General features: G+C 38.9%; 1 protein-coding gene across 1 annotated transcript; it reads left to right on the forward strand.

Annotated features, from left to right (window-relative positions):
- The first annotated feature begins 39 nt into the window (after positions 1-39).
- Positions 40-24160, forward strand: pard6b (par-6 family cell polarity regulator beta). Its single transcript, XM_014471482.2, has 3 exons — positions 40-405; positions 3590-3812; positions 20010-24160. The coding sequence occupies exons 1-3, from the start codon at positions 343-345 to the stop codon at positions 20930-20932; spliced, it is 1209 nt and encodes a 402-aa protein (XP_014326968.1). The 5' UTR covers positions 40-342; the 3' UTR covers positions 20933-24160.
- Positions 24161-25926: the final 1766 nt, after the last annotated feature.

A 25926-nucleotide genomic window follows, 5' to 3' on the forward strand; every position in this document is an offset into this window, starting at 1 on the left:
TTCCCAGTCCTGAGAGGAGACAGGCAGCCCGAGGCAGGGACCAGGCCAGCTCAGTCATAGCGCAGGCTGCCGCTGGGGTAACGTCGGAAAAGATAACTATGAGAGGAGATAAGTTCACCAGCTGAGCCGAGCTGGCTGACAGCAGTTGTGTCGTTCTCTACACAGACCTCTGAAACTGGTGGTAGCCGAGAGTTCTTGGGATAGTTCGCGGTCCCGGTAAAACAACTTGCTTTTTCGGACACTCTGCGGTGGTAGCAGCGGTCGCTGAAGCGGCGGCGACGGCTGGAGCAGGGCGTAGTGTGCGGGCTTTGGCGGCGTCGATGGTCCTGCTGCTAGCGAAACATGAACAAAAACCACCGAGTACCGAGCAGCCGTTCTCTGAGTGCCGTGGAGGTGAAAAGCAAGGTGATATATATACTTTTTATTGTCAGTTTTACTTTTTCTGTGCGTAATGCTAACTCATTGTGGTGATTAACATTATTACTCCTGCTAATTTAGCCCGCTAAGTGGCTTGGTAGCAGGTTGTGATGTTCCGACCACAGATGTATAAACCTGCGCTACACGCGCAGTTGTTCTGTTTTTACTGTGGGGAGTTCGTTGATAGCTCGACACATTTTAAGGAAACTATTTTGTGGTTGTATTTGCCAAGTTTTAGGGCTGGCTAAGTTTGAAGGTGGAGGTTAATGTCAGCTGACTCCGCAGCGAACTAGTTTCACCTGTCATAGCTCCTTCCGCCGCTCCCTGCTCTCTCTCACCGAAGTTGTACCAATTACGTTCTGTATAACTACTAGGAGATATACGCGCTGCCGCCTCATAAAGGGTTTACAACAAACGGAAACATAGTTAAGGCGTCACAATAAAACAATTTATTAAATGCCCATAATATTATTTATTCGTGTACCGATATCACTGGTCTTGCGTTCGTCTGGCTCCTTCCGCAGTAGGCTCTCTGTGTCCTGTGTGTAGCCCACATTTTCTACCGAAAACTATTATTTACTGAAATCCAATGACACAAACTATGACATCAGTTTTTGGCACAAATACAAATTATTTTTTATCATTTTAGAAGCGCTCCTCAATCTGATGGGGTTAAAGTTTATAAATGCACTGATTACTTGACAGGTGACCGGAAATCGGCCAATTGTCATCTTTTTATAGTTATGTGCCATTGTAGCTATAAAAAGATACCAGTTCGTACCTTAAAATAAGGAGTCAAACTTACCTATTTAGTAGAGCATATAAAAGAAGTTGGGTGGGGTGGGGGGAAGTTATGTTAACCATTTTGAAGTTTTTGACTATTTTTTTATTGTGTGATTTGTAGCTTATTATTTGTCTGATCTTTAAAACTAATAGAAAAGTTTTAAAGTGATTGTATGAATATTGAATTTACATATGATGTAAAATGTATTTATATAGAAATTTGCAGAAGAAGTTATGGGGTGTTCAAGACACAAACATATACTTTGGGGCAGTAGGGAGTAATTACATTTTCCAAAAGTCCCTTATTAATAACAGGGTTTCTTGTTGAGGGGCAGATCAATGGCTGAAGTCAATCATTAAAGAAATGTATTCAATTTAAAAAAAAATTATAAATATGTTTTACTTGCTGTTGGTAACACAAGTCAACATGCAATACTGGCCAAAAAACCTTCACATTATCTCACTGTAAACAATTGAGTTTTTTTGTTGTATTTCCTGGTACGTTTAATCTGGTCTAAAAATAACCCCGCTTTACTTTTGACTTCATTAAATATGTATTCAGCAGTAGGGTGGGATACCCATATTAAGATTATGATATTATTGTTTCCAACAACCTGTGACCTTAACATATTGGACTTGTGACAGAATTTGTGACCAACAAATGTTGAACTCTAAACAGTCTTTTGGAATATTATTAATACACACAGAGAACTAATGTAATGATATATTGTGCAGTCCATACCTAGAAACGTGTATTTTTCATAATTCGACATTCTCTACAATATTTAATTGTATTTTTAAGTTGCATAGAATTTCATGCTTTGAAAAAAAAAACTTGCCTCAATTGTTTATTCATTTGTTTATATTGCTGCCTCCCACAATGCTATGCAATTTTACATGATGAAACCTTTTGAGGGAAAAGGGAAAGACGTAAGTCTTTGTAGTTCCAAGTAGAGACAGATGAAAAGCTTCAGGTTGCTAAAAAATAGATAAGAGGTTTTCTGACATACAGGGATAAGGTTCTCTGTCTGGCCAACGGGTCACAGTTTAATTTGTCAAACCTATAATCAGCACACAGAGGACATATTTAAATGCTTACATGTTTGACATCATTCTGTAATAATATGGTTAACAACCATTTAATTGTAGATTAACTAAATTGCTGCAACTTATTGTAAACAGAATTGTTGTAATAGAATGATCTTTCTGGAGCATTTCTATGTTTAGATTGTATTCATACAAGCACTTTCAGATTTTAGCAACAATATGTCGCCTGTAGCTAGGCTTGTCACAACAACAAATCTTGCTGGAAGAGAAATTCTCAGTAGTTATTGTGATAAATGTCTATATTGTTGTTTTGTGACCATTTTCAAGTAATAAAATGGTAATGACATAATACTGCAAGAATACGTTCTCAAAGACCAATAACCTTTAAATTCAGATTATAACATCTAACACTGGATCTGGAAGACATTTTAAATATCCCAAATAAATAAACAAAGCAACAGAAACAACGAATAAAAAGAATCATAAGTTTCTGCATATAAAATTGTCTGTCAAAAAAACGGCAAGTGGAGACCAAAGCACCAGACTGAAGACTTTTTGTTATCCAGTTTTTGGTGGAAAGAGAGAAAAGAGAAATGATAAATCCTGCAAATGGAAATTAATGAGCTTGTTTTAATTTTTCATGCAATTAACTGATTTATTGCTTATTGCGCCAGGCCTACCAGTATTGGACAAAGAGAATTGAATGTTTGTTGTTTTTTTTCTTTTTAGATGTTTTTACATGAGCAACAGTCATTTGCTCCTCACAGTTAATCGATGCCATAAATTCAGACTGGATAGGTAAAATTTTGATGTAAAAATTAGACTATTGAAGCAGCCAGCAGAACATCCCAACTGTTTTTCTCCAGACTTCCCTGTAGAAACTGACCAACATCATTGTGTGCTCTAAAGTCCGACTGCTTTTACTTTAGTCCTACAACTCAATCTCTACATTGCTGTGTACCAATGTGCAACAAGCGTTCAAGTTGGCAGTGAATCATAGCTTTTTTTTTGTGGTCCATCCTCGGCAACAGTAACCACAACAACCAGAACTTGTCATCAACATCAGCAGGGAGGCTTTCTATGTGCTGATGAGATCAGACATCTGTAGTTTGACCCTGTCTGCTATTATGCTGAAAATCAGGTGTTATTTTTATTTTTTAAATCAAATTCCATAAGAATGCATCCTGTAATTTACTGGATTTGTAGTTTAATTCCTCAGAATAGTTTAGCAAAACTCCCTTGATTCTCATCACACACCTTTTTCTGAATTTGTCTCCGTTCCGACCTCTCCGATATTATCCATTTTAATATTCATGCTGTGATCCTGTGTGTCCTGTCCCAGTTTGGCGCAGAGTTCCGTCGGTTCTCTCTGGATCGCTCGAAGCCAGGCCGCTTTGATGAGTTCTATGGCCTTCTGCAGCATGTTCATCGCATCCCCAACGTGGAGCTGCTGGTGGCCTACGCCGATGTGCACGGCGACCTGTTGCCCATCAACAACGACGACAATTATCTCAAGGCCGTCAAGAGTGCCAACCCTCTGCTGAGGCTCTTCCTGCAGAGGAAAGGTAACATTTATTCTACTTCAGTTTCTGAATGTTTTTATGTGACCTAGCTCAGAAATACAATGCTGGTTACGGAACCGAAACGCTTTTACTCTGGACAGTCAAAAAGTTATAGTTTTGTTGCATATTTGAAATCATACATACATAACTCCTGGCAAATTTAGCATTAAAATATTTGTCAACCAAACAAGAAATGTTTTTTTTAATCCAGACAGGAAATTAGGCAAAAAATAATGAAACGATGTAAAAGGAGTGTCAGTTTTGAAAAAAATAATGAAATGAAATGTCATGTTGAAAATTAGTTGTACTCTTACCAATAATAATGGGAAAAATATTATTTTCAGTTAAACCTTTCTTAGAATTGTTGTCCAGCGTGTTGCATGTTTCCACTGGTATTATAAGATGAGGGAGATTCAGATGAATCTAATCTCCCTTTACAGATCAGAGTTATGTCTGGACTATGGCTGAGTTGCTCCAAAATGTTAACATTACTCTTAAAATGGGAGGAAAACTATTCTGGTATGACTATTTTCAACCCTCCCTGACCAGATTTCCTTAATTTTGGGTGAATTTCCTTCATTTGGCAGATACTTGCACGTAAAACTGATCCTCTCCTCGGATCTTATCTAACTCTGCAAAGGTCGCAGTCTATAATTATCACCCCACTATTACCTACTTGGCAAGTTTGTGGCTATATTTAGGGACTTTTCAGAAATAAAACATTTTATTGGCCAACATCAGAATCGACCATAAAGACCAGTGATCGGCAGAAAACTGCAATCGGTGCATCCTTTGAATAATTATATATTACATACTTAATTGAACTCTGCATATGTTTTATTCTTAAGTTAAGTTTTGAAATCTGTTATCAGGTTTAGGTCAAAGGTCACAGGATTTTAATGGAAAATGCCAGGTGTGCATGTGTCGTGAAATCCTTCTTTCTCATCTGTATTTGTTTACTTTAATTAGGACTCAAATGTACTTCCCTCATAATCCTCCCATTACAGTGCATGACAATTTTCAGCTTTCAGAATATATGAGAGGTTTCAGTGGGTTTGCTTGTGAGAGTTTTGAAGTTATTGTTTCTCATGTTCAAGCATTGCAACACTTTCCTGTCTGTTTGGGATTTTTAACCCTGTGAGTTTCCAAGTGTGACCTGTTGAATGTTGGGAGGATCCCAGGGTCTGGTGGCCAAGGGAGGCTGGGGTTTAAGCTGTCTCCCTGTGCCATATAACCCTATAGAAGCTAAGCCATTTTGTCAGGAGGAGATTAGCGAGGGGAGTGCGTAGCGCTGCATGGGACGCTGTTTGAATTACACGCTCCAGACACAAGCCCCACGCTGGGTTCACTGCTGTTCATAAACGTACCGGAACAACATGAAAACAAGGCGGTGGAGCCAAGCAGGGAGTGCACATCACTCACGCGCTTAGGCATGCGCTGAAATAAAAACCAACAACGGTCGCCCATCAGTGCAACCACAACCCCCCACAGACCCTATTAACCTCACACTCCTATCCCTGATTTGTTACCCTCCCCTGCTCTTCACTCTACCAGTAGGCACCAGTAGGATTAAGTTGACAGTGTGCGGATGCAGTACATTAACTTTGTAGATGTTTCATTCATTCAACACTGACTTCTTTTTAAACACCTCAGTGATACTACAAGTAGCTTACTTTGAGTCTTCTTCCCTTAGTCACAACTTCCATTTGAAAGAGTGTTATTGTTACCAGACCCTGTCTGGGTACGGAGAGTTCTCTGATAATAAAAAGATGAGATATTTTAGTTTCTGATTAAGCCTGGCAAGATTTTTTTCCCCCAGTTTTTGTCCTGATTTTCCTCTTCCAACAATCTTAAGGATGGGCAGGTTATCAAGATGACCCTTAAGATAAAAGCTAAGAGATGTATGGTATGGTATGGCTGTGTGTGGTATGCAAGTTTATATAAGTATATAAGGGGCAGTATTATATAAAGTGCCCTTGTTTTAGCTTTACGTCATGTTATAATGTTATTTAATCATCAAGCATACCTGGAGTGTTGCCTTGATTCTTTCTTTCATGTTTAAGAAATATTTTAATCTTCATGACAACCTTTCAGCTGTGCAAGATGCCTTGATGGACCTAACCCCACTTTTGAGGCGCAGCTCCTCCTCGGAGCTGGAGTTTCTAAGCTTCCGTCTCACAGAAGCTTAGAAGGAGCTTCCGTCTCCTCTGGGAATCCCCCTCCCAGCTCCTCCAGACTAACAAGCAGCAATTAGCAAACACCTGATGGAGTTACGCATCTGTTGAGCTCATTATAGGAGCTACTTCTCAGTGCAACACTGGTAAAAACGTTGATAAAGGGTTAACAGAGGAGCCTTGTTGTGATGACTTCTTGAAGGCAGAGTTTCAGAAAAAGTAGGAGTTTTTAAAGAAACGAAGGCCCAATTTCAAGGCGTTAAATTGCAAAGTCAAATTTCTTTTAAATCATGTTTGATACATAGAGCATTTTTATAACAATTGAAGGTAACAGATACTTAATTGTGCTCTAAAAGGGCACTTTGTGATTGTAAAATACAGAATACTGCCACTTTAAGGGTGATCTTGTTTGTTCTGAAGGAAGTCAGGACCGCTCTGATCTAAAAGTGGGGATATTCAGCACTTTGGATAGTCGGCGATATCGCAGTGTGTATGGTGTTCTGAGGACAAACGACAATGCAGCCTGTTGAATGTGACATGTAGGGGAATTTTAAATAAACAAAACAAATTACTGCCAAGGTGGACCGTAAAGTTTGGTGTACTTTTGAGATATCTTTGTATTATATATTTTCTATTAAATATTGTCCACAGACTGCCATCATTGCTTTTTCCCAGTCGACCATGTTAGTTTACTATGAACTAACATTTCATCTTGAGACGTTTTGCGATATTTTCTGTCTGACATCTGAATGTTGGTGAGTGAAATCTGTTTGTATAGTGACTCGACACCACACACCTTATGACCAAACCTCTTATAGCCAATATGTTGTCATGTGTGGTCTCTTAGGTTTTGACAATTGGTCAACGATTTTAAAATCTTGCTGTGTGAAGCAGACATTAGCTGATCAAGCTGAACATTGGTCACCAGCCAATTTGTCTGCATGTCTTTATGTAAAAGGTACAGTTGAGTCCTAGTGAAGAGACTTTTATCAAACAAGAGGAATCCACTCCTAACCTACTGCTAATACCTTTGAGATTCACTTGTCATATTTCATAAACTTTTAGACAGATGTGATGTTATTACTGGATAAAGTGAACCTTCAAAGCATTGGTGAAGAGCTCCTCTCCCTTCGTGGAGCAGTGAACTCTTATTAGAGGGCTTAGAAATGTGTTTAGCTCTGAAATATAAACAGCTCGGTCTCCAGTTACAACGCTTGTTTATCATTCTCAAACTGGCAATTTCACAATCTGTGTGTGTTTAGTCTCAGTGCAGATCCGTTTGCACCTAATGAGGATTGTTCCCGATGTGGCTTTTAGTTTTATTCTGGGTTTTATTTTATTCGGGCTTCTTACATGAGCTCGGTGATCAATGGGTTTTGTTCATTTCTGCAGACATTTTGAGCATTGATGTGAGGCTGCAAGTGTGTGGCCGTTTGCTTTTTGTATAAAGAGTTTTGTTGTTGTTCTGTGTATCGGTTAACATAGGCTAACTTTTAAACTTGCATAAAGTGCAAAGAGTGTGTTGATGATGACTGAGCTGGCTGTGATGTGTTCTAATCAGAAATGTTTTTACTGGGCGTGCCGTGGTGGTGTAGGGGTTAGCGCGACCCACATTTGGAGGCCTCAAGTCCTCGACGCGGCAGTCGCGGGTTCGACTCCCGGACCCGGCGACGTTTACTGCATGTCTTCCCCTCTCTCCTTCCCCCTTTCCTGTCAGCCTACTTCATAAAAAGGGTCCACAAAAGACCCCCTGGAGGGGTTAAAAAAAAAAAAAGAAATGTTTTTACATGCATTGTTGTTGTTAGAGTGGCTCTAAGGATTTTCCATTTAATCTTCCAACATGTGTAATGTCAATTTCTAGTTGTCAAAACTTGGTGTGTCTAGAAAACTGCAAAAACTATAAAGAGAGGAAAACATTTCTTAAGTCTCTGTTTTTGTTTTGTCTTTGTCTTTGTTTTGAGTAGACACATTGTTTTTTTCAACTTGCTGAATAAGACTATGTATTGGGAATGTTTTCTTATAATTTTTTATTTTAATATGTGTCAAGAATAAACTTCAGCTTGTTTAGTTCATACACTCGCTCGTTTTCAAACTTTAAGGGTTGTGAATACATTTGGCGGGCGCTTTTGACACGTCTGACTTCTGTTTTGTTCTGATGTACCTAAACCATAGGCACTTCATTTTTCTAGTTAGAAAAACACTTAAATGAATTATGGATATAAATAGTCATGAAAATGTGACCAAATTACTGTTTATAACTACTCAGAGACAAATATGTTAGTTTCTGGAGAGATGTCCTGTTGTCTGATAAAATTAAAACCTGGCTGTTTGGTCACATGAATTTCAACCTGGCCATCAGCAAGCAAAAGGAGGAGTTGTGAATGATGACGGTGAAATCCTAACCATTGCTCATTAAAGCAGAGGGCAGGAATACTTGGATTCGCAGTCCCTCATGAGAATGCCTTAGGAGTTAATAACCAATACATGCAAGAGTCAGAGTGGCGGGAATGTACATTGCGGTTTCAGTACACAAACAAAGCCACGCATCAAGTCTGTTGAGAGGCAACGATGTCGAAGCAGAGTGACACAAATGGAGTGAAAAATTCACATTTACAGAGCATAATAGAATAGAATAAAGGTGAAAACGGACAAAACAAGCACAACAAAGTCCGTCGTGGTGCGATCGGGTGAAATCTTTAAAGCTGGATGGACATGAAAGTGGCAGGTGTAAAATCCATGCTCCTTCCCTAAGTAGCACACTCTGACAAGGCAAGGGAAATCAGCCACTCCACCTCCAGATCTAAAGTTTTCAGACCAACATTCATTACTCCCAAGGATCCTGAGTGAGGGAACGAAGGATTCAGAGCACTTGAGGAGGAATGTGTGGAGGAGGCGGTGCATATCTTAAAGCTAATGAGAAAGACTGAGGGATGGACGGGAAGCAGAGTAAACAGTATTAAAGCAGGAGTAATGTAGAATGCTTTGTTTTGGTAAGTCGTGTAATTAGTGATGCAGCGAGACGAGAGCGAGGGAGCTTTAAGTGTGATAGGAATGCACCAGGAGGTAAGAGGAGGGGAGCAGGATAGTGGGAATAGTATTAGTGAGGGAAGAATGCAGAGAGAGGCCCAAGATAGGGTGGGTGGGAGAGAGAAAGAGGGGAAGAAATGAAGAGTGGGAGGGAGACGGAGAAGCAGAGGAGGTGGAGGCGTTATGGGTGGTATGTGGCTAGCGTCTGATCACGTCCACTGGGTAGATTAGACAAGACAGCAGGCCAGACCGGACCCTGAGCTTCAGAGCATGGCTCAGTCAACAAGGGCTATAAACAGACAAAGAGAGACTGGTGGAGAGAGATTTAAAAGGAGGACAAAAAGCTGATATCTTACTCCTTCTCCTCTGATGCCTGACTTACTGAAACTTTATTCAAACTGCAAGAAAATGGAGGCAGGGAGGAAAGGGAGCAGATGGGATACAGGGGCATTACGAGGCTGCTGAGTTCTTTTAGCTCTGAAAAGATGAATGAGTCAGAGCAGGAAGGAAAAAGGGGTTGCTGTAAGAAAATCCAATTTGAGCTGCGGTAAGAGGTAAAGCCGAGGTTTAGGGCGTGGTTGTAGAAAGGAAAGTCTTGATCACAAACGATTCATAAGGGATAATCTGGAGAGCAAGACGAATGACGGAGTGATGAAGGAAGGACAGAGGTAGTGAGTGAGCTGGACGTTGTACAGAGCCAGAAGACATGAAGGAATGCCCACAATGTCAGGTGGATGTGTGACGAGAGACTGCTGAACCATGTCTGCTTAGATTCATGTTAGAAACAACAACTGATGAACTGTCGCTGGAGAGCTCCTTTCCATTTCACAAGCTGAAACTTAAAGTCTGTGTTGTGTATTTTAGTGATGATCTCAGGTGTTGCAAATAAAGCAGTCAAAGAGGGAATTGTTTAGCTTTCATTACATTTGTTGGATTCAGATTGGAACAGATGTGAAGATGATGTTTTGTTTTTGCTTTTTTAGACAGTCGAGTTGATAGATTTACTTCTTGCTGAGCTTTAATTAAAACTCATTTCTTCTGCCCTGTGGACTTGGTGTCATGCTTATTTTGATATGCGGCATAATAACTGATATGCTTATCTACGAATTTCTTTCTGCACGCTGTTCCAGCATGTTTCATCTGATTGGCTGTTCTCCATAGTCAGCAGGCTCAGACAAGCAGCTTCCCAAACACTGTTGCCTTTCTGCTGTTGGGACACTTTCTGCTTAAGGTTCACAGCATCCAGTTAAAGCCCACCCACTAAATTATAGTAAACTAATTCTAGTGATTATGCAGACTAGTTACCAGTTTTTGATTAACTTCTATTAATTTTTGGCAGAAAGCATTTTGCTTCCACTAACTAATTCCCCAGACTAGGGTCAAATAATTACATTATTTGTAAATTAAGAGTTTAATTTGTTTTACAAATTGAATTCATCTAATTTCTTTTCAAACCCTTTATGTAGTCTATCATAATAGAAGGTGGCTATTAACATGTCACATTATTTTTCTCTGCTCAAAATATAAATCCCTTGTTCAGTGGCGACCTGTAACAAAGAGAAATGTGAGAAAGTGGTCACACTAAGCTGAAGAAGTCCTGAAGGGTTGTCTTGAGGTTACAGACTGGGTTTATCTGTGCCAGACACAGAAAGAGGACATTAATGTTGGAATAACATTTAATTTTCCTCTGCAATTAGTAAAGTGCTTCTGAATTGAATCATTTAAAATACTGCAGTAGGTGCCAAAGAAGGAGGTAATTACAGAAAAAATGGCCAAATCAAGAGAAGATGGAGAAGAAAGCCAAAATAGGAATCTGTTGGATCAGCTGAAAGCAGAAATATTTCTGCTGAGAGGTGGACCAGAGTGGCCAAGGGACAGGTTGATGGGAAAAGAAGACAGGAGCCAATGCAGGAAGCAAAAATGTCTCTGTCAGCACTAAACAAATTGATGGAACTGCTTCATACCGCAGTGACAAGATGGGAACAGAGCCGGCCTAAAATGTTTAAAACGTGCTGTTCCTTCAAGTGCAAAGTGGTGAAAAAATGCATTTCTCTTAAACCCTTTTAAGTCATTCTGTATTTGCTCCTACAGTGCAGTCCTTTTCTATCAAGTTCGGATTTTTATTCAGGTTTTTCCCAACTAGATTAAAAGATAATAAGACAAGACTGATGATTGTAATTGAGAAGTTATGTCTGACATTGTATCAGGAGGCCTGGAAGCAGGATGATCAGTCTTACTGATGAGGAGTCTTAAATAATACATTTGGTCTAATTCCTCGGTGCCAGCCTAGTTACTCATGGCGACTTTCTGGCCTCACATCGCCAGCAGTCGGGTGAACCTTTTCACATCGGTCCATTGCGCTCTGCTTCAGTTTGTAAAACTGCTAGCCTTATTCTGCCGCCTCGTCTCAGGACTCTCTTTGACTTCCCTCTTCAACTTATTCTTCTTCTTCCTCCTATCAGCAGCATTAAGGCTCTTTTATCTGGGAGGTATGCTTACCACACCAGGAATAGTAACAGTTCTGGAATTTACCCCTTTGAAAGCATTTTTATTTATTCACCATCCCAGTAGTGTTCCAGCTCTCCTGTCTCTCCGTATTATTTGTTTCTGTCTCTGTCCTGTATTGTGTTGTTTTCCACCTTTGCTTCTGCTGTGTGAAAGTACACACACGCACACTCACACATTCTCCTCCTCCTCCTCCTCCTCTTCCTCCTCTCGTATCAGCCCGTGTTAGGAACATCATGACACCGGCTGAGTAGTGAACATCCAAGCTTGTCATCAACAACCCTGACTGTTTCCAGAACCTCACAGTCTGCTTGTTTTTAGTTCATCATGCCCTTCTGATGTCTTATATTTGTCTATTTCAAACGAATTACATAAACAGTGAACACAGTGTGTTTATGTTAATATACTAAATAGCTTTTCCTCAACCTTTTATTTTTCTATGTGACTTTTGTATCTTATTTTTTGCTAATTTAGCCTGGATTTTAACTGGTCCATTCTAACACATAAATATTCTTTGGTATTAATCTTTCTATTGTAGCTCTGGCTGTTTCAGGTTATTTTCCTGCTGGAAGGTGAGCCTCTGCCCAGACAAAAGAACAACATCCGTGTATCTTAATGCCGCCGCCGCCGCCATAATGTTGTCCTCAGGGTTTGCAGTAAAAGTATAAATAGGTCCTCTTTCAGCTTTCTTTCTACTCCAGCTTTCTTCTAAGGCTAGACAATAAATGTATAACAATATATATCGTGAAGCATATGTTTGATAGAATTTTCAATTCTCAATATATAGAATATTCACTGAACTCTGATCCAGTACCTCAGTATGGCCTTCTGAAGGATGTAGACAGAGGAAAGAATTTAGCTGTCCAACCTTGAGCTAAGCAAGGCTGGTTGCACCAACTAAGTCACTTGCTGTAACAAAAGAGTGCAGAAATTACAGAGTAACTTGAGCAGCAGCAGGTTTAGGTTTTGCCACCATGCCTCATAACTGCATAAAAATACAAAACAGCGTGGACTAAAAACTGGACTAAAAATAGGAAAGTTTATGAAACTATCCTTCCTTCCCTCACTCAGCGACCTTGGGAGTAATTAATGTTGGTCTGGGAACTTTAGATCTGGCTGTGTTTTAAATATTTAAAACGAAAAACTAATCATTAATTATCAATATCAACTGATATGAAACGTTTGCATCACATGTTTTCCAGCCATATCGTCCAACCCTACTTTCTTCCATGAGGGCTGAATTTGGGAAGTACATGAACAATTATTATCCGTTATTCTTTCAACTGATTTTTCCCTTCAGTGTTATCATGGCTGCTCCTTTGGTTATTGCTCTTTTTATCAAGGCAGGTCACTTTAGGTGGACATTTTGGTTCTCATGATGCTTTTTGTTTGCTAATGTTCATGGATGAACTATTTACCAATTCTGACTATAAATTGACTGGTAAAAAAAACAATACTGCACGACATTCTGCACATGCACAGTTAAAAATATTCACCCTGCTACTCCCAACTTAGTGACTTTGTTGCTATATTTACAAACTTTTTAGACTAAAAAAATCGGTAAAGGCTGAAATTGGAATCAGCTGGTCAGGCTTTTTAAAGACCTGCATGAAAAGGTTGAAGGGGAATGAATGCGTTTGTGAGGCTTTGCATGTTTATCAGGCTTCAAGCTGTTACTCTGCTGGGCTTCTCATCACTCCTGTTTTTTGTTAATGTTACTCAGCAGATTGTTCTAGCTTCTCTGTTCAAGCTGATGTATTTTTAGCTAAAATATTAACAAAAAAGCTACAGTTGTCGCAGCTGTGATAACGGTTCTCTGCGTGTGTGTTCCTGGTCATGGTGAAACCTGGGAGTAGTGTCAAGCTTCCAGAATTACAGGTAGTGAGAAATAATGGCTCATTAGTTATTGCTAGAGATAATTCTGCTGCAGAGAAAGCATCTTATCACTCTGGATCATTGTAGTTTTGATACTCAATACCAGCAGCAAAGTAGATTTTAAGGAGTGGCTGTAATGAGAGTACCGAGAGAAAGTGGATGCATGAATGCATCGCTGGAGCAGAAAGTATATCGAATTTGTTTTACTTCGAAGATGATAGAAGTAGAAAATCACACATATAAACAAGGAATGCAAAAGACACAGATTTTTGTACTACAATAATCGTAACATGCTCGAAAAGGAGTAGGAAGAAGTACGAAACTTATAAACTCCTACCCCATAAACTATTAATGCTCTCACTACATGTTCATGTTTTATTGTTTATACTTTTTAAGTTACAAGGCAGTTTCTGTTGTGGGATCCAAATACCAGGACATTCAGCTGATTTGATCTAGTAAGAGGTGTTTTTTTATGTCAAGCTCATTATATAGGTTCATCCAGAGTGTAGATAGGATCTATTACTGGGTAATATTGCAATTATTTGAATATGAGGAGGCATCCACTTGTGTTCAAGATAATGGCAATCCAGCACCATTAACCAGATTAATCGGAGTTTGGTAGAAATTATATTTTTACATAGCAAATTTTCCTATGGCATTCTGTGTAACTGAATCATTAATTGAAAGAGGTAATAGCAGTGTGGTGTTCGATCAGTGAGGTCATTCATTGTATGGCTCTTGTACAGGAATAACAGAGAATGTTTAACATGTTACTTATAGTACATTTATCTGTGTTTAATGTGGACAAGATTGGTCTTTCCAGGTGTTTTTCATAGATGCATACTTTGGTTAAAAAGTAGTTTGAAAATGATCTGGAATGGAAACTGAAATGAGGACGGCGTAGTACTGAAATGCTTAATCGTGATGAATCGATGATTGAAATAATCATCAACTCATTTAGTAATTGATTAATTGTTAACAGGAGCATACAGAATAAAAAGGCCATTTGCTGAAAGACTGTGCCATAATTAAACCAAAACTGTACAAAATATATACACATTTTGCATTTGAGATAAAAAAGTAAACCGTTGTCAGAAGCACATCTGTTCTTCTGTGGTTGAGTGGGAAGTTAAGTCTTCATGCATTATTCAGTTTACACAGCAAATGTTTGAGTTTGTAAAATGAACGGCAAGCAGTGTAAATAAAAAGTTTCTCTTTTTCCTCTTATTTTGCTTCAGAATAGATACAAATGCATTGTATTTCCACAATGCATTTGTGGAAATACAATGATTTTGAGCTCTACTCTACTTGTTTACGCACTACCATTATTTTGAACACAACTATACATCCAGGTGACAAACACGAAACAGCAAAAAAAAACTGAGCGCCCCCTCAAGCGTCCTCCCCGGGGGTCATTTTCTCCTCCAGTGATGTGGTTTCTTCCCTCCTCACTAACCCCATTCACATGGTGGGTAGTTAAAACAACCACTGCATTGCTGGAATACCTAACCGGTGCGGCGTGCTGGACCATAATTCAGCAACCACCACAGGTCTCTGTTGGTATTACTGGCTTGAGCCCACAGAGTGACAAAGAAAACCCACTGAGCTGTTTTCAGAAATAACCCTGGGTTAATCATGATTTCAGTTTGGCCTTTTAACCAAGGCTAATGACTCACAATGGGGAGTAAAACACAATACAATATGGCTTGAAGGCAAAAATTCCTGACTTGGAAGTCATTTTCATGCATACAGTAAAAGTCATTGGATGCTTATGAGCTTGTTTTATGAAGGAAATGTATATTAAATCCAGTTTTGATACAGTTTTATAAACCTGTATAAACCAGTTTCTCTACTGGTTTGTAATTCTGGCTCAATTTTTGTATATTCAAACACTAACTTGAATTCTCATTTATTCCCATATTCAATAGCTCAACGTGGAAGTAAAATGGAAAACCTCTTGGTTGACAAAGTGTAAAAATGGCAAATTTCAGTAGTTACAAATGTCTGCTTATGGTAAGGAAATTATTAATTTTAATGTCTTCTCAGAACATCACTTCAAAATGTCTCCTTCAGATTGAATTAAGTATGAAGACACTGCCTATAGTGTGTCCTATGCCACTTAAGTAAAACTCAAAATTCTAATATTTTGCAATCATGTCTAACCTTAAGTGTCTTTTCAGACAAAGGAAAATCTGTAACAGTTAAAATCTGGATCAACAAATCGGGCTTTTTAAATATCGCTGATCGGCCAGAAAGCTGCTATAAGTGCACTGCTAAAAGATGTCGTTCATGGGGTTTTGCAAGGGTTGTAGAATATTTCAAAATGCCTTTGTAACCAACAGAAAAATATGAGGGTGCTGATGCTAGTCTCTAAGTAGATCTACTTTCTAAAATACTGGTTGATAATAGGGAACCTTTAATTTCTTCCCTCTTATAGTTCCTCTATGACTGTGCAGGTTAATTATTGTCCAAATATACCACATACCTGTACAGTCACTGTGCAGCACACCACAGTCAACCTTTGTAGTGTTTACCAAGCACTGAGTGACTAACGGCAAACTAATTTATGGCGTGAACCCTTAGACCTTCCTGTGAATAAGAAAACGGATTGTCAGATTGGTTTTAGGCTTTAATAACTAGCATAAGGATTCATATATATTTAGTTCATATCATTTAGTAACCTTCCTCTAGACTTCACCAGGTAATGCTGTGCTCTAGCCAGCTATAAAGTAAATAATTATTGTTTTTCATGGTGTCGAGTTAGTAGACATGAAGTGTTTAAGAGCTGAGCTGTGCAGTGAGAGAGTGTTGGAGATACCCAAATTCATGTCATCTGGTCCTGCTTAGAGTGTGTGTGCATCACTGACAGTCAGGTCTCTCATATGCCAGTCACAGACGGGTGGTTCACATGAAAAGACGACTGGTAAAAGTGAAACGAGATGTAGAGCTCAGGCCCTCTCACACGCATGACCGCTCTGACCGAAAAGGCCTTGTGGCAGCGATGGAGGAAAGATGTGTTTGTGTGTTCAAACAGCCAGCGGTCGGTCGTTTAAATACTAGAATCCTGCAGAATTTGCAAATGACACATTTGTACGTTTCGGCTTTTTAAGATATCAGAGGTGCGAATACGTTAAACTCGTGCCTTGTGGGAACTGAAAGGCGAACCGGTAGCGTTTTCTCGGGACAATCGATCCTTTGTTTTGGTTTCGGGATGGAGCGGGGAGTGGTGCTCCGCTGTCAGAACCTAAGAGCTGGAATTTTCATCAGCTACCAGAGCGGATACCTTTCGAGGTTGCTTTCACACACTCGGAGAGGGGGCAGATATTCAAAAAAGTGTCACTAACGCTCTATTTATAGAGCTCCTGCATCTAAATTGGATCGTGCTGAGTCCCATAAATGGAGAGAGTGAAAAACTTTGAAGTCTTTTCAAAGGAAAATGGTAAAAATAACATCTAAAACCCAGCGGGACGTTAATGACACGACCAATCACACAGATGTTAATGTTTAGCTGCTTGTTACATGCTAGTTAACTATTAGATTCAAGGTTCAGTTTCTTCCTCTGTAAGCCATGCTCCGCTGTAGTTTGTTGATAGTGTACACTGTGCCCTGAAAAGCAGTTCTCTTTTATGATGCTTTGAAAGTGTTTTTGGTTCAGGATGTACACTTTTTGTTCTGTCCAAACCAGTCAGAGGGGTTCATTGTTGGCCTAAAAATATGAAATTCCCAGAAACGGGGAGCGTTACCCTGTCCGATCAGCTTAGCTCAGCTCACTCAATAATGTCTTAATTCTGCAGAAAATCTTCAGTAAATTGTTGGAACATGAACAAATAGGAGATGATTCCAGGAAACCATAGAAGGATTAGACTCATACAAGCATTAAACCACAACTCAAAATAGTTGGAGGGAGTTCTGTTTTCTTTGTTCCTCTTTTTCTGAAATTCACCTACAGTAAATAAACTGGCCATTTTTGTTTGTTTATTTTAATTAACAGTAAAGGGTTGTAGTGGTGTCACTTAGTGATTTCTGATGCATCCATTCTTCTAGAGTCCAGGACGTACCAGTTTAACTCTGTTTGAGGATGGGATGTGCAGCAGATATTGATCTTTGATTCAGATTCTTTTCAAATAAATGGGTAGTTAACGGATAGATGTGGTTTTAGGATCAATGTGAGTTGTTCAGTATAACGTTGTAGTAAATTCACTTGTTTTTGCATTATCTGCAAACGCGACAATTTTGTCAAAAAAATGTGTAGTCAGGTATTAATCAAGAACATTTTATATCTATTGAGTAGAGATTCAGAGTTTTTGTCAATTCTAGAGCTCCAATTTCTGCTAAGTTTTCACGTGCTGATGCTAATTAGATAAGATTATGAATTTTCTTTAAAAACTAATTTTAGTATGTAACGTTAATTTTGTTTTTGTTTTTTACTGCTAAATGTGTCACAATGTCACAACAGTATAATACGAGACAGATTATCTGTGAAAAATTCAATCTCCTCTGCCTTCTCCCCGTAGTCCTACTGTCATATACCGCTCGATCAGAGACAACCAATCAGAGCCAAGAGGCGGGTCTTAGTGCTGTTAATCATACTTGTGCCATTGTAAAACAGTTGACTGACATTTCAATTACATAGAGTTGATATTTTCAGCTTTCTCTAGCGGTGAGTTAACACCAGCCTCTGTCTGGAATTAAACCAAAATATGCAGAAAACGTTTGGCAGTAATTCATCCATCCAACTGGGATTCAAACCCAGGACCTTCTTACTGCAACAGTCCTTCCAACTTTCTATGATTGCTACCTGTGTATGAATGAAAATTATCTCTGCAAGAGTTGAAATAAACTAAAACGGTTTCCTTTTGAATTGCTTCCAACCTGTCTGCATCCTCTGACTTCATTTTTAAACACCTCACTGATACTAATAGAAGCCCTTGAGTTTTCTTCCATCACCTTAAATTCAAATTCAAGAATACTTTGTTAATCTCAAAGGAATATTTAATGTTGTTGAAACTCATTAATTCAAAATTCTTCAGAGTTATTGGTATTATTTCAGCTTTTGCCATGTAAATCAGGTGCTCCCAATCTGTTGCTTTTGGTGCAACTTGGTATGTTCATTCATTAAATAGAAAAGAAATGGCTTTTTGAGTTTCCGGCTACCTGATCAAGCCAGTAATGCTCACTTTCTGGTCAGCCTTAAGATTTTTCTGTGCATTTCTACTATGTAGTACCTAAAATGAGATTGAAAATGTTCTCCAGTGTTAGTATTGAGTTTTCACATCACAACAACACTAATGATTCATGAGATTGTCACCGTTTGCTGAATGATTTTTCATCAGTTAGAATAGAAATTTCATGTTAACAATCTGCCAAGCCAACCATATGCTTGGTAAATAAATAATGCAGAATATCAGCTCACCACATGCACCTGCAGGGTTCGATGCAGCATAAGGAGGGGACGTTTTTGGCTTCAGCAAGATGGAAAAACCTGATTTTCAAAAGTCGACTTGCCAAGCGACTTGTTGGCTGTGGTGGACTTTTTCATCAGTGCGACCCAACGGGAGCAGTCAGAATCCCTCTTCCAGCAATGCCTCAGGCTGAGAGCAAAAAATAAATAAATAAATTGGTCTCAAATTACATGATGAAACAGAATGTCAGGCGTAGAAGCTGTTTCATGTGTGGCAGCCTTAAAGGGGCAGTATTATGTAAAATCAATTTTTTTTAGTTTGTGTTGCTTTGACTCTTTCATGCATGTTTTAGAAATTCTTTAATCTTTCATGACAACCATTCGACCCTGCCTCCACACCTCCCCCACTCAGCTCCTTCAGACCAGCCAGCAGCAATTGGCAAACACCTGGTGGTGCTGCACATCTGCTGAGCTCATTACAGGAGCTACTTTCAGAACAATTTTGGTAAAAACATTGTTAAAGGGTTAACAGAGGAGTGCTGTTGTGATGACTTCCTGAAGGCAGAACTTCAGAAAGAGCAGTAACGTCTTAAAGAGACATAGGGCCACTTATAAGTTGTTAAATTAGAGAGTAAAATTTGATAGTCATTTATTGATATATACAGTACAGAACAAAAGTTTGGAGACACCTTTTAATTCAATGCGTTTTCTTTATTTTCGTGACTATTGACATTGTAGATTCACACTGAAGGCATCAAAACTTGAATAACACATGTGGAAATATGCACTAAACAAAAAAGAGTAAAACAACTGAAAATAGCCCTTATATTCTAGTTTCTTCAAAGTAGCAACCTGTTGCTGTGATTACTGCTTTGCACACACTCTGCATTTTCTTCATGAGCTTCAAGAGGTCGTCACCTGAAATGGTTTTCACTTCATAGGTCAACCTGCCCTGTCAGGTTAATAAGTGGGATTTCTTGCCTTATAAATAGTCATGAAAATAAAGAAAACCCATTGAATTAGAAGGTGTGTCCAAACTTTTGGTCTGTACTGTATATACTCGGCATTTTTATAACAACTGAAGTTAACATAAGTACTGTATTAATGATTGTGCTACAAAACGACATTTGATTAGTGGGAACTTTTTATTTGCCCTCCATCTTCCTCTTCTCTACGTCGCCTATTTTTTTTTAACTTCCTCTCTCTTGTGTTTTGCAGAGGAAGCTGACTACACAACATTTGGTACAGACTCACTGACCAGGAAGAAGAATACGGTGCTCTCGGCGGTTCTTCTGCGGCCTGACCCCAACAAGAAGAAGCCTCCAGTGATCATAAGCCTCCCGAAAGACTTCCGCCCTGTGTCGTCCATCATCGACGTGGACATCCTCCCGGAGACGCACAGGCGTGTCCGTCTGTACAAGCATGGTCAGGAGAAGCCGTTGGGTTTCTATATCCGCGACGGCTCAAGCGTGCGAGTGACTCCACAGGGCCTGGAGAAGGTCCCAGGGATCTTCATCTCCCGCCTGGTGCCCGGCGGCCTGGCTGATAGCACAGGCCTGCTGGCTGTCAACGACGAGGTTCTGGAGGTGAATGGCATCGAGGTGGTGGGCAAGTCTCTGGACCAGGTGACGGACATGATGATTGCCAACAGCCACAACCTCATCATCACCGTGAAGCCTGCCAATCAGCGGAACAATGTCGTTCGCGGCGGTGGAGGAGGCGGCGGCGCTGCCTCTGGTAGTTCGTCGGACAGTGGTGCCAGTTACCATGGCTATGTACCCCAAGGTGCAGCTGCCACCGCCGGGCCGACACACATCATCCAGAACTTCCCTGTTGGGGAGCTGGAGAGCGACGAAGACGACGAGGACCTGGTGATCGAAGTGGGGGGCGAGGCGGAGACCATTCAGCGCACTACGTCGAACTACAGCATGCTGTCTCTGCCTCGCTATGAACCGCACCTCAATCTTCGCACCACCACTGCCGCCAATTCCTGCTCTGCCTTCTCCATAAATGCCAACGGGAACCTGCGTGGCAGCGGCGGATCTCTGACCAACACCAACGCCAGTTCCACCACGCCGTCCCCCGACAGAGCGAAGGAGAGGCGGAACCTGGAGGAGGAGGGCACAGTCATCACGCTGTAGACTGGGTTTCAATACACTGATCACTGGGAGGTGCAGCAGCGTCTCAAACGCATTCAGTGGCCTCATCTGAGGAGCACAGTTAGATGTGTATGTGTTGAACGTGAAACACCACACCGTATGCTGCTCCCTACATGCCAGTCATCACACTGGAGTGCCATAGTGGTGATCAGAAGGAACACAGAGCCACAGCTGCTTTCCAGTTCATCTCGAAACCAGTAGAGTTCACGGGTTTTAGCTTTTTAACTGGTAAACTCAACACCCTCATTTGGTCTTCAAATATTTTCAGTGAACTAGTTGGCTCCATGGCACTACAAACACTCTTTGCTAAGGATTCACCAATTCCGATTTTGGTCGATACCATTTTTTAGATAAAATTGGCGAGTAAGATCAGTTTCTCTTGCAAATATCTGCTGATTGCTGATCTCCCAAAATTAAGGAAATCAGGGCTGATTTATCAGTGCACCCCTACTCTCTCTGGCTCAGTTATTAGTTGACAATTGCCTCCAATCACCTGCTTTTCATCCATTTACATTTACTTCATTCAAATGGTAAACACTACTTTCCAGCAACCTAGCAAGTTGTGGTTTTGATCGTTTTAACCACTGTTATTATCCTTCTTCCTTTTTGTACCTCATTATAAGTGTGACCGACTGCAAAAAGAAGGTCATCATTATTATTAGATGGCCTCAGTGAAAACATGTTACTCTTAAACCTGCTTTATTTTCACTGCTATTCATGGAGATTATTTTTTCCTTAGAAGACCAATTTTGAGTGGTGATTAACTCCAAAATAAGATATCTGTGAATGAATCACACAATCTGTCCTTCATATTGCACTCCTGCTTCTCATGATTGTCTCCTCTGCCACTTGGTCGACTTGTAAAATAATGTGAATGTGATTTTCATGGTTCTTTATGGATCAATATATTTAAGATTATTCAGCCATTTTCTAAATCATGCCATGACTTCATAAAGATGTGGATACACTTTTTAGCGCCATTGGTGAAGATGTTCGAACAGCCTTAAGTTAAACAGATCGAAATGAAAAAGAAACCAAAATTTGAGTCCCAAAAAAAAATCCCAATAAATAAAATTCTAATCTGGAGTGCATGTTAGCAGGATCGTGTCACATCTCCAGGACTGAAAGTGTAAACCACAAAAATGTGTGTATGATAATAATTCAAAATATGTCCAAATGCTTCCAGAAATGGATTTTAGATTAGTGAGGGTTTTTTGTTGTTTTTTTAAACACAGTTTTACAAACAGAATTTTCTCTAACTCGTCTGCCATTTGCCAGCATTCCCATCAAATCCCCCATTTCCATTCAGTTGTAATATATTGACAAGCGCGCTGACGGTCTAGAAATAGCGTTGCTGTAACCATGTTGGCAAACACAACCTCTGAGGTGAGCTAGATGACGCGTCCGTGTCCCTGCTGAGGTTGAGTCACCGCTGAACACACAGCTGCAGGTACAACTGACACAAACTCTCTCTCTTTGTTAAAGGTGAGGCCGTGCCGTCATATGAACCACATGATGATAATCTAAGAACCACCAAAGGAGCCACTTTTGCCCTGTCTTTGTGTTCTCCATTTTGTTTAATTCTCTTCAATTTAACCTCCAGTATCTTGTTTTTTTTAATTTTTTTTTATTTTAAAAAGTCTATATCATCTCAGAAGTAAATGACTAAAATGAAAGTGTTATGGTGATGTAAAAGTAGATCCACAGAGGATCTACTGTGGATTTATGCCTCACTGAAACTAAAAGGATGCATACTCAGCAATACAAAGTGACATTTCTGCTCAGATTCTGGAATAATTATGATAAATATATTGATTTTTGAAGGGTGCACACATTGTAATGATGTCCTATAGAACAATCTGATAAAATACAGTAATATTTTTCCAGTTCATATACTTCACACCTCAGTTTGACTCATACACTTCAGAAAAAACACGAGTAATAATGAATGAATGATCACTAAAGTCTTAAATGTAATCTGGGGAAAAAATGACCCCCTCTGGTGGTTCCAGGTGGTACTGAAATGTTGGTGGTTTTTATTGTTTTTAAAAAATCTTCAAAGTTAGCCTCCTTTGGTCTAATATTTCAAATGTTTGTAGAATAATATCTTAAAATAATTGAATTGAAACCCTTTCAATTCCAGACGGAACCATAAACAGTACGTCCATTTCTGTTGCAAACTCCCTCTGTGAAGTGAAAGCACATGCTCTGGACTTTTAAGCATCTGTTCTCCTTATTGAAGTGCTAAGTCTTACGTTAGCATTTATTTTACTATTGCACATAAAACCATGGTCCACACTGTCACTTTTAGCAAATTATGCAAGTGAAAGTATATTCATTTAAATTGACGCTACGCTTATTATGTCCATAATTTGTAGCCGTGTTTACGATCTGAGACTTTTAGATTGTGAAATTCCATGACTGATTAAAAGATGTTTTTATAACAGCACAGGGTACTTACTACGTTTGATGTTTTTGGCCTTGTGTGTGGTCCACAAAATGCAGCATTTCCAGCACTAAGCATAGCAATGAACCATACTCTAAATGGAATTCTATAATTATTACTTTATCAGCTTTGTTTCTGAACGACAGCACAGGACACTGGAATTGTAACTACATCAAAAAATGTTTATTTATTCTGTAATCTTCATATTTTCTTTCTTTGTACACATTTTATGCTATTATATTTTTATAACAGATATTTTTGTTGTTTATATAAATGATCATTTCTTTTTTTGTTTTTGGTCATAAATCTCAAGGTACAGTAGAGATTTCTTTAGAATTAATTTCTATAGATTACACCGCTCTGTTTAAAGCTTCAGGAGAATCTCTGCTAAAAAAAAAAAAAAAAAAAAATTAATTAAACACTATTTCTATTTTATTTTCTCATACTGTGAATTATTATTTTTGGTGACAGCGAGACAGCGAGACAGTTGTATTAACAACCACATAGGCAGACGTTTGGTGTCGACTATTTTTAAGTGATCAGGTAATAATTGTTTTTTTTTTTTTCTAGCCAGATAAATCCTGTGATGTAGATTTGTAATAAAGAGTGTCAGTATTTTCATATCAATGCTATATGTATGATGACATTTTTATCATCTGAAGGATATTGTTATAAGATTGAACTGGAAATATAAGAAAAAGTAGATGCACACCTGTAACTGCTGACTGGCGGAGCTGGATACAATAAAGTAATATGTAGCGAAACTTGCTGTTTTTTTTGTTTACATACAGAACCTTGCAAAAGTATTGTCCCTTGAAATTAGCCATTATATTATTTCTTTGTGATTTTTCAGCTGTGGGCAAGCTGTCCAGGGTGTATCCCGCCTCTCGCCCGTTGACCGCTGGAGATGGGCACCAGCTCCCATCGTGACCCCACTAGGGATAAGTGTGTATGATGATGGTGGAGTGGATTTTCATTTTTCATCTGTTTTAGAATTTTTTTTATTTATTTTTGGCCCACAAGTAATTCTGACTGATGAACAATGTAAATTAATTAGTAACAATAGTAGTGTTTATTAACAATAAATATTTATTAATAATTATTTTTTTTCTCCTGTAACAAAGCAAAGTACCTTCCAATTTCCAATTATATTCCACATAATATAAGCCAAAGAAAACCATTCTCAAATTGTTTTTCTCGGAATTGCACTCTGATATCTATGACCAGCTGCATAGTTTTTCTATTCACCATTAACAACCATCTTATTTGCTTTTGTAAATCCACAAACCCAGAATGTTCAGGAAGATACAGCCGCTGAATAAACATTCCTCAAAATGAGGAGTTATTAAAAACCTTCCCTGTGTTTTATCGCCATCTGGTGGACAGTTTGTAAAACGCTTTTAACCTGCGAAACTGTTGAGCGGTGTGTAAGCAATAGTGGAAGTTTAAGAGACACGTTTAGCCAGTTTTCAAACCCAGAACGCAAAGAAAAGTAGTTTTTTACTCGCTACGCTGTAAAGTAAGAAAAAATAATTATAGTTAATAGTCCACACAGAGTTCTTCATAAATTTTTAAAGGAAAATGTATCAGAGCAGCAGTTATTACTTGAGAAAGCAAGGCCTCAGACACCAGCGTGGAGAAATCTAATCTTTTCCCTTTAATCGAATTGTGAGCAGAATCATAATAATGGAAATTAATATTACCTTTTAAGTTCCTAAAATTTAGGTAATAATTACCTAAAAGTTCCACTTTTAAGTGGAACATTTGTTTTTCCTGTAAGGTATTTTAACATGTTTTTTTTTTTTTTTTAAATGAGTAGAATAAAAACGAAATCATATACTAAAAATATTGTCATAATATTTCTGACAAGAACAATATCATAAAATTACAATATAATACAAGAACCAAACGAGAGATTATTATTCAGATAAACTATTAGAACCATTTTGTTTAGTTGTGAGGTCTAAAATATTCAACATTTGTCGCTGAATGAATTGAGTATCAACAGACTGACACAATGTCAGTAAATGGGCTTGCAATAGTTTCGCCGTATTTTACGTCGGCTTTTACTTTTACTTCAGAGGATTGATTGAAAAAGTTGTAAAAAAAAAAAGTGGCACTTTAAAAGTTCGATCGTGTTAAGTGCCCTTTTTTTGTTTAAACAAACTACTGGACGGAAAGACTATTTGTGTCCAACTTGGACTGTTGTTCTGTTGTCAGACCGTGACGGCTCAGTGGGCCAGTCATGGAAATTCCGGATATGTTCCTGGATTCGGATCATGGTTAACGGAAGCAAGCGAGTCCCAAGCTCCTAAAGTTCATTACTTATTTTCAATTAATAGCTAAGCCAAGTTCTTATACATAATGAGTTTGTTTGTATACAAGCGTGCCTAGAATAATTATAGTACTGTATATTACTTTTTATTTTCTAATCTAATGTTTAAAAGAAAAATAATAAAATCAAACATTTTTGCCAGAATGACTTTCGCTGGAACAAACAGGACATAGTTGTTATTGCTTAGGGTAAACT

The sequence above is a fragment of the Xiphophorus maculatus genome, chromosome 1 (genome assembly GCF_002775205.1).
Source record: "Xiphophorus maculatus strain JP 163 A chromosome 1, X_maculatus-5.0-male, whole genome shotgun sequence".
NCBI classification, from domain to species: Eukaryota; Metazoa; Chordata; class Actinopteri; order Cyprinodontiformes; family Poeciliidae; genus Xiphophorus; species Xiphophorus maculatus.

Coding starts and splice junctions, on each gene's coding strand:
- pard6b (XM_014471482.2), top strand. CDS start 343: ATGAACAAAAACCACCGAGTACCGAGCAGCCGTTCTCTGAGTGCCGTG. Junction 406..3,589: donor CCGTGGAGGTGAAAAGCAAG/GTGATATATATA, acceptor GTCCTGTCCCAG/TTTGGCGCAGAGTTCCGTCG. Junction 3,813..20,009: donor GCTCTTCCTGCAGAGGAAAG/GTAACATTTATT, acceptor TGTGTTTTGCAG/AGGAAGCTGACTACACAACA.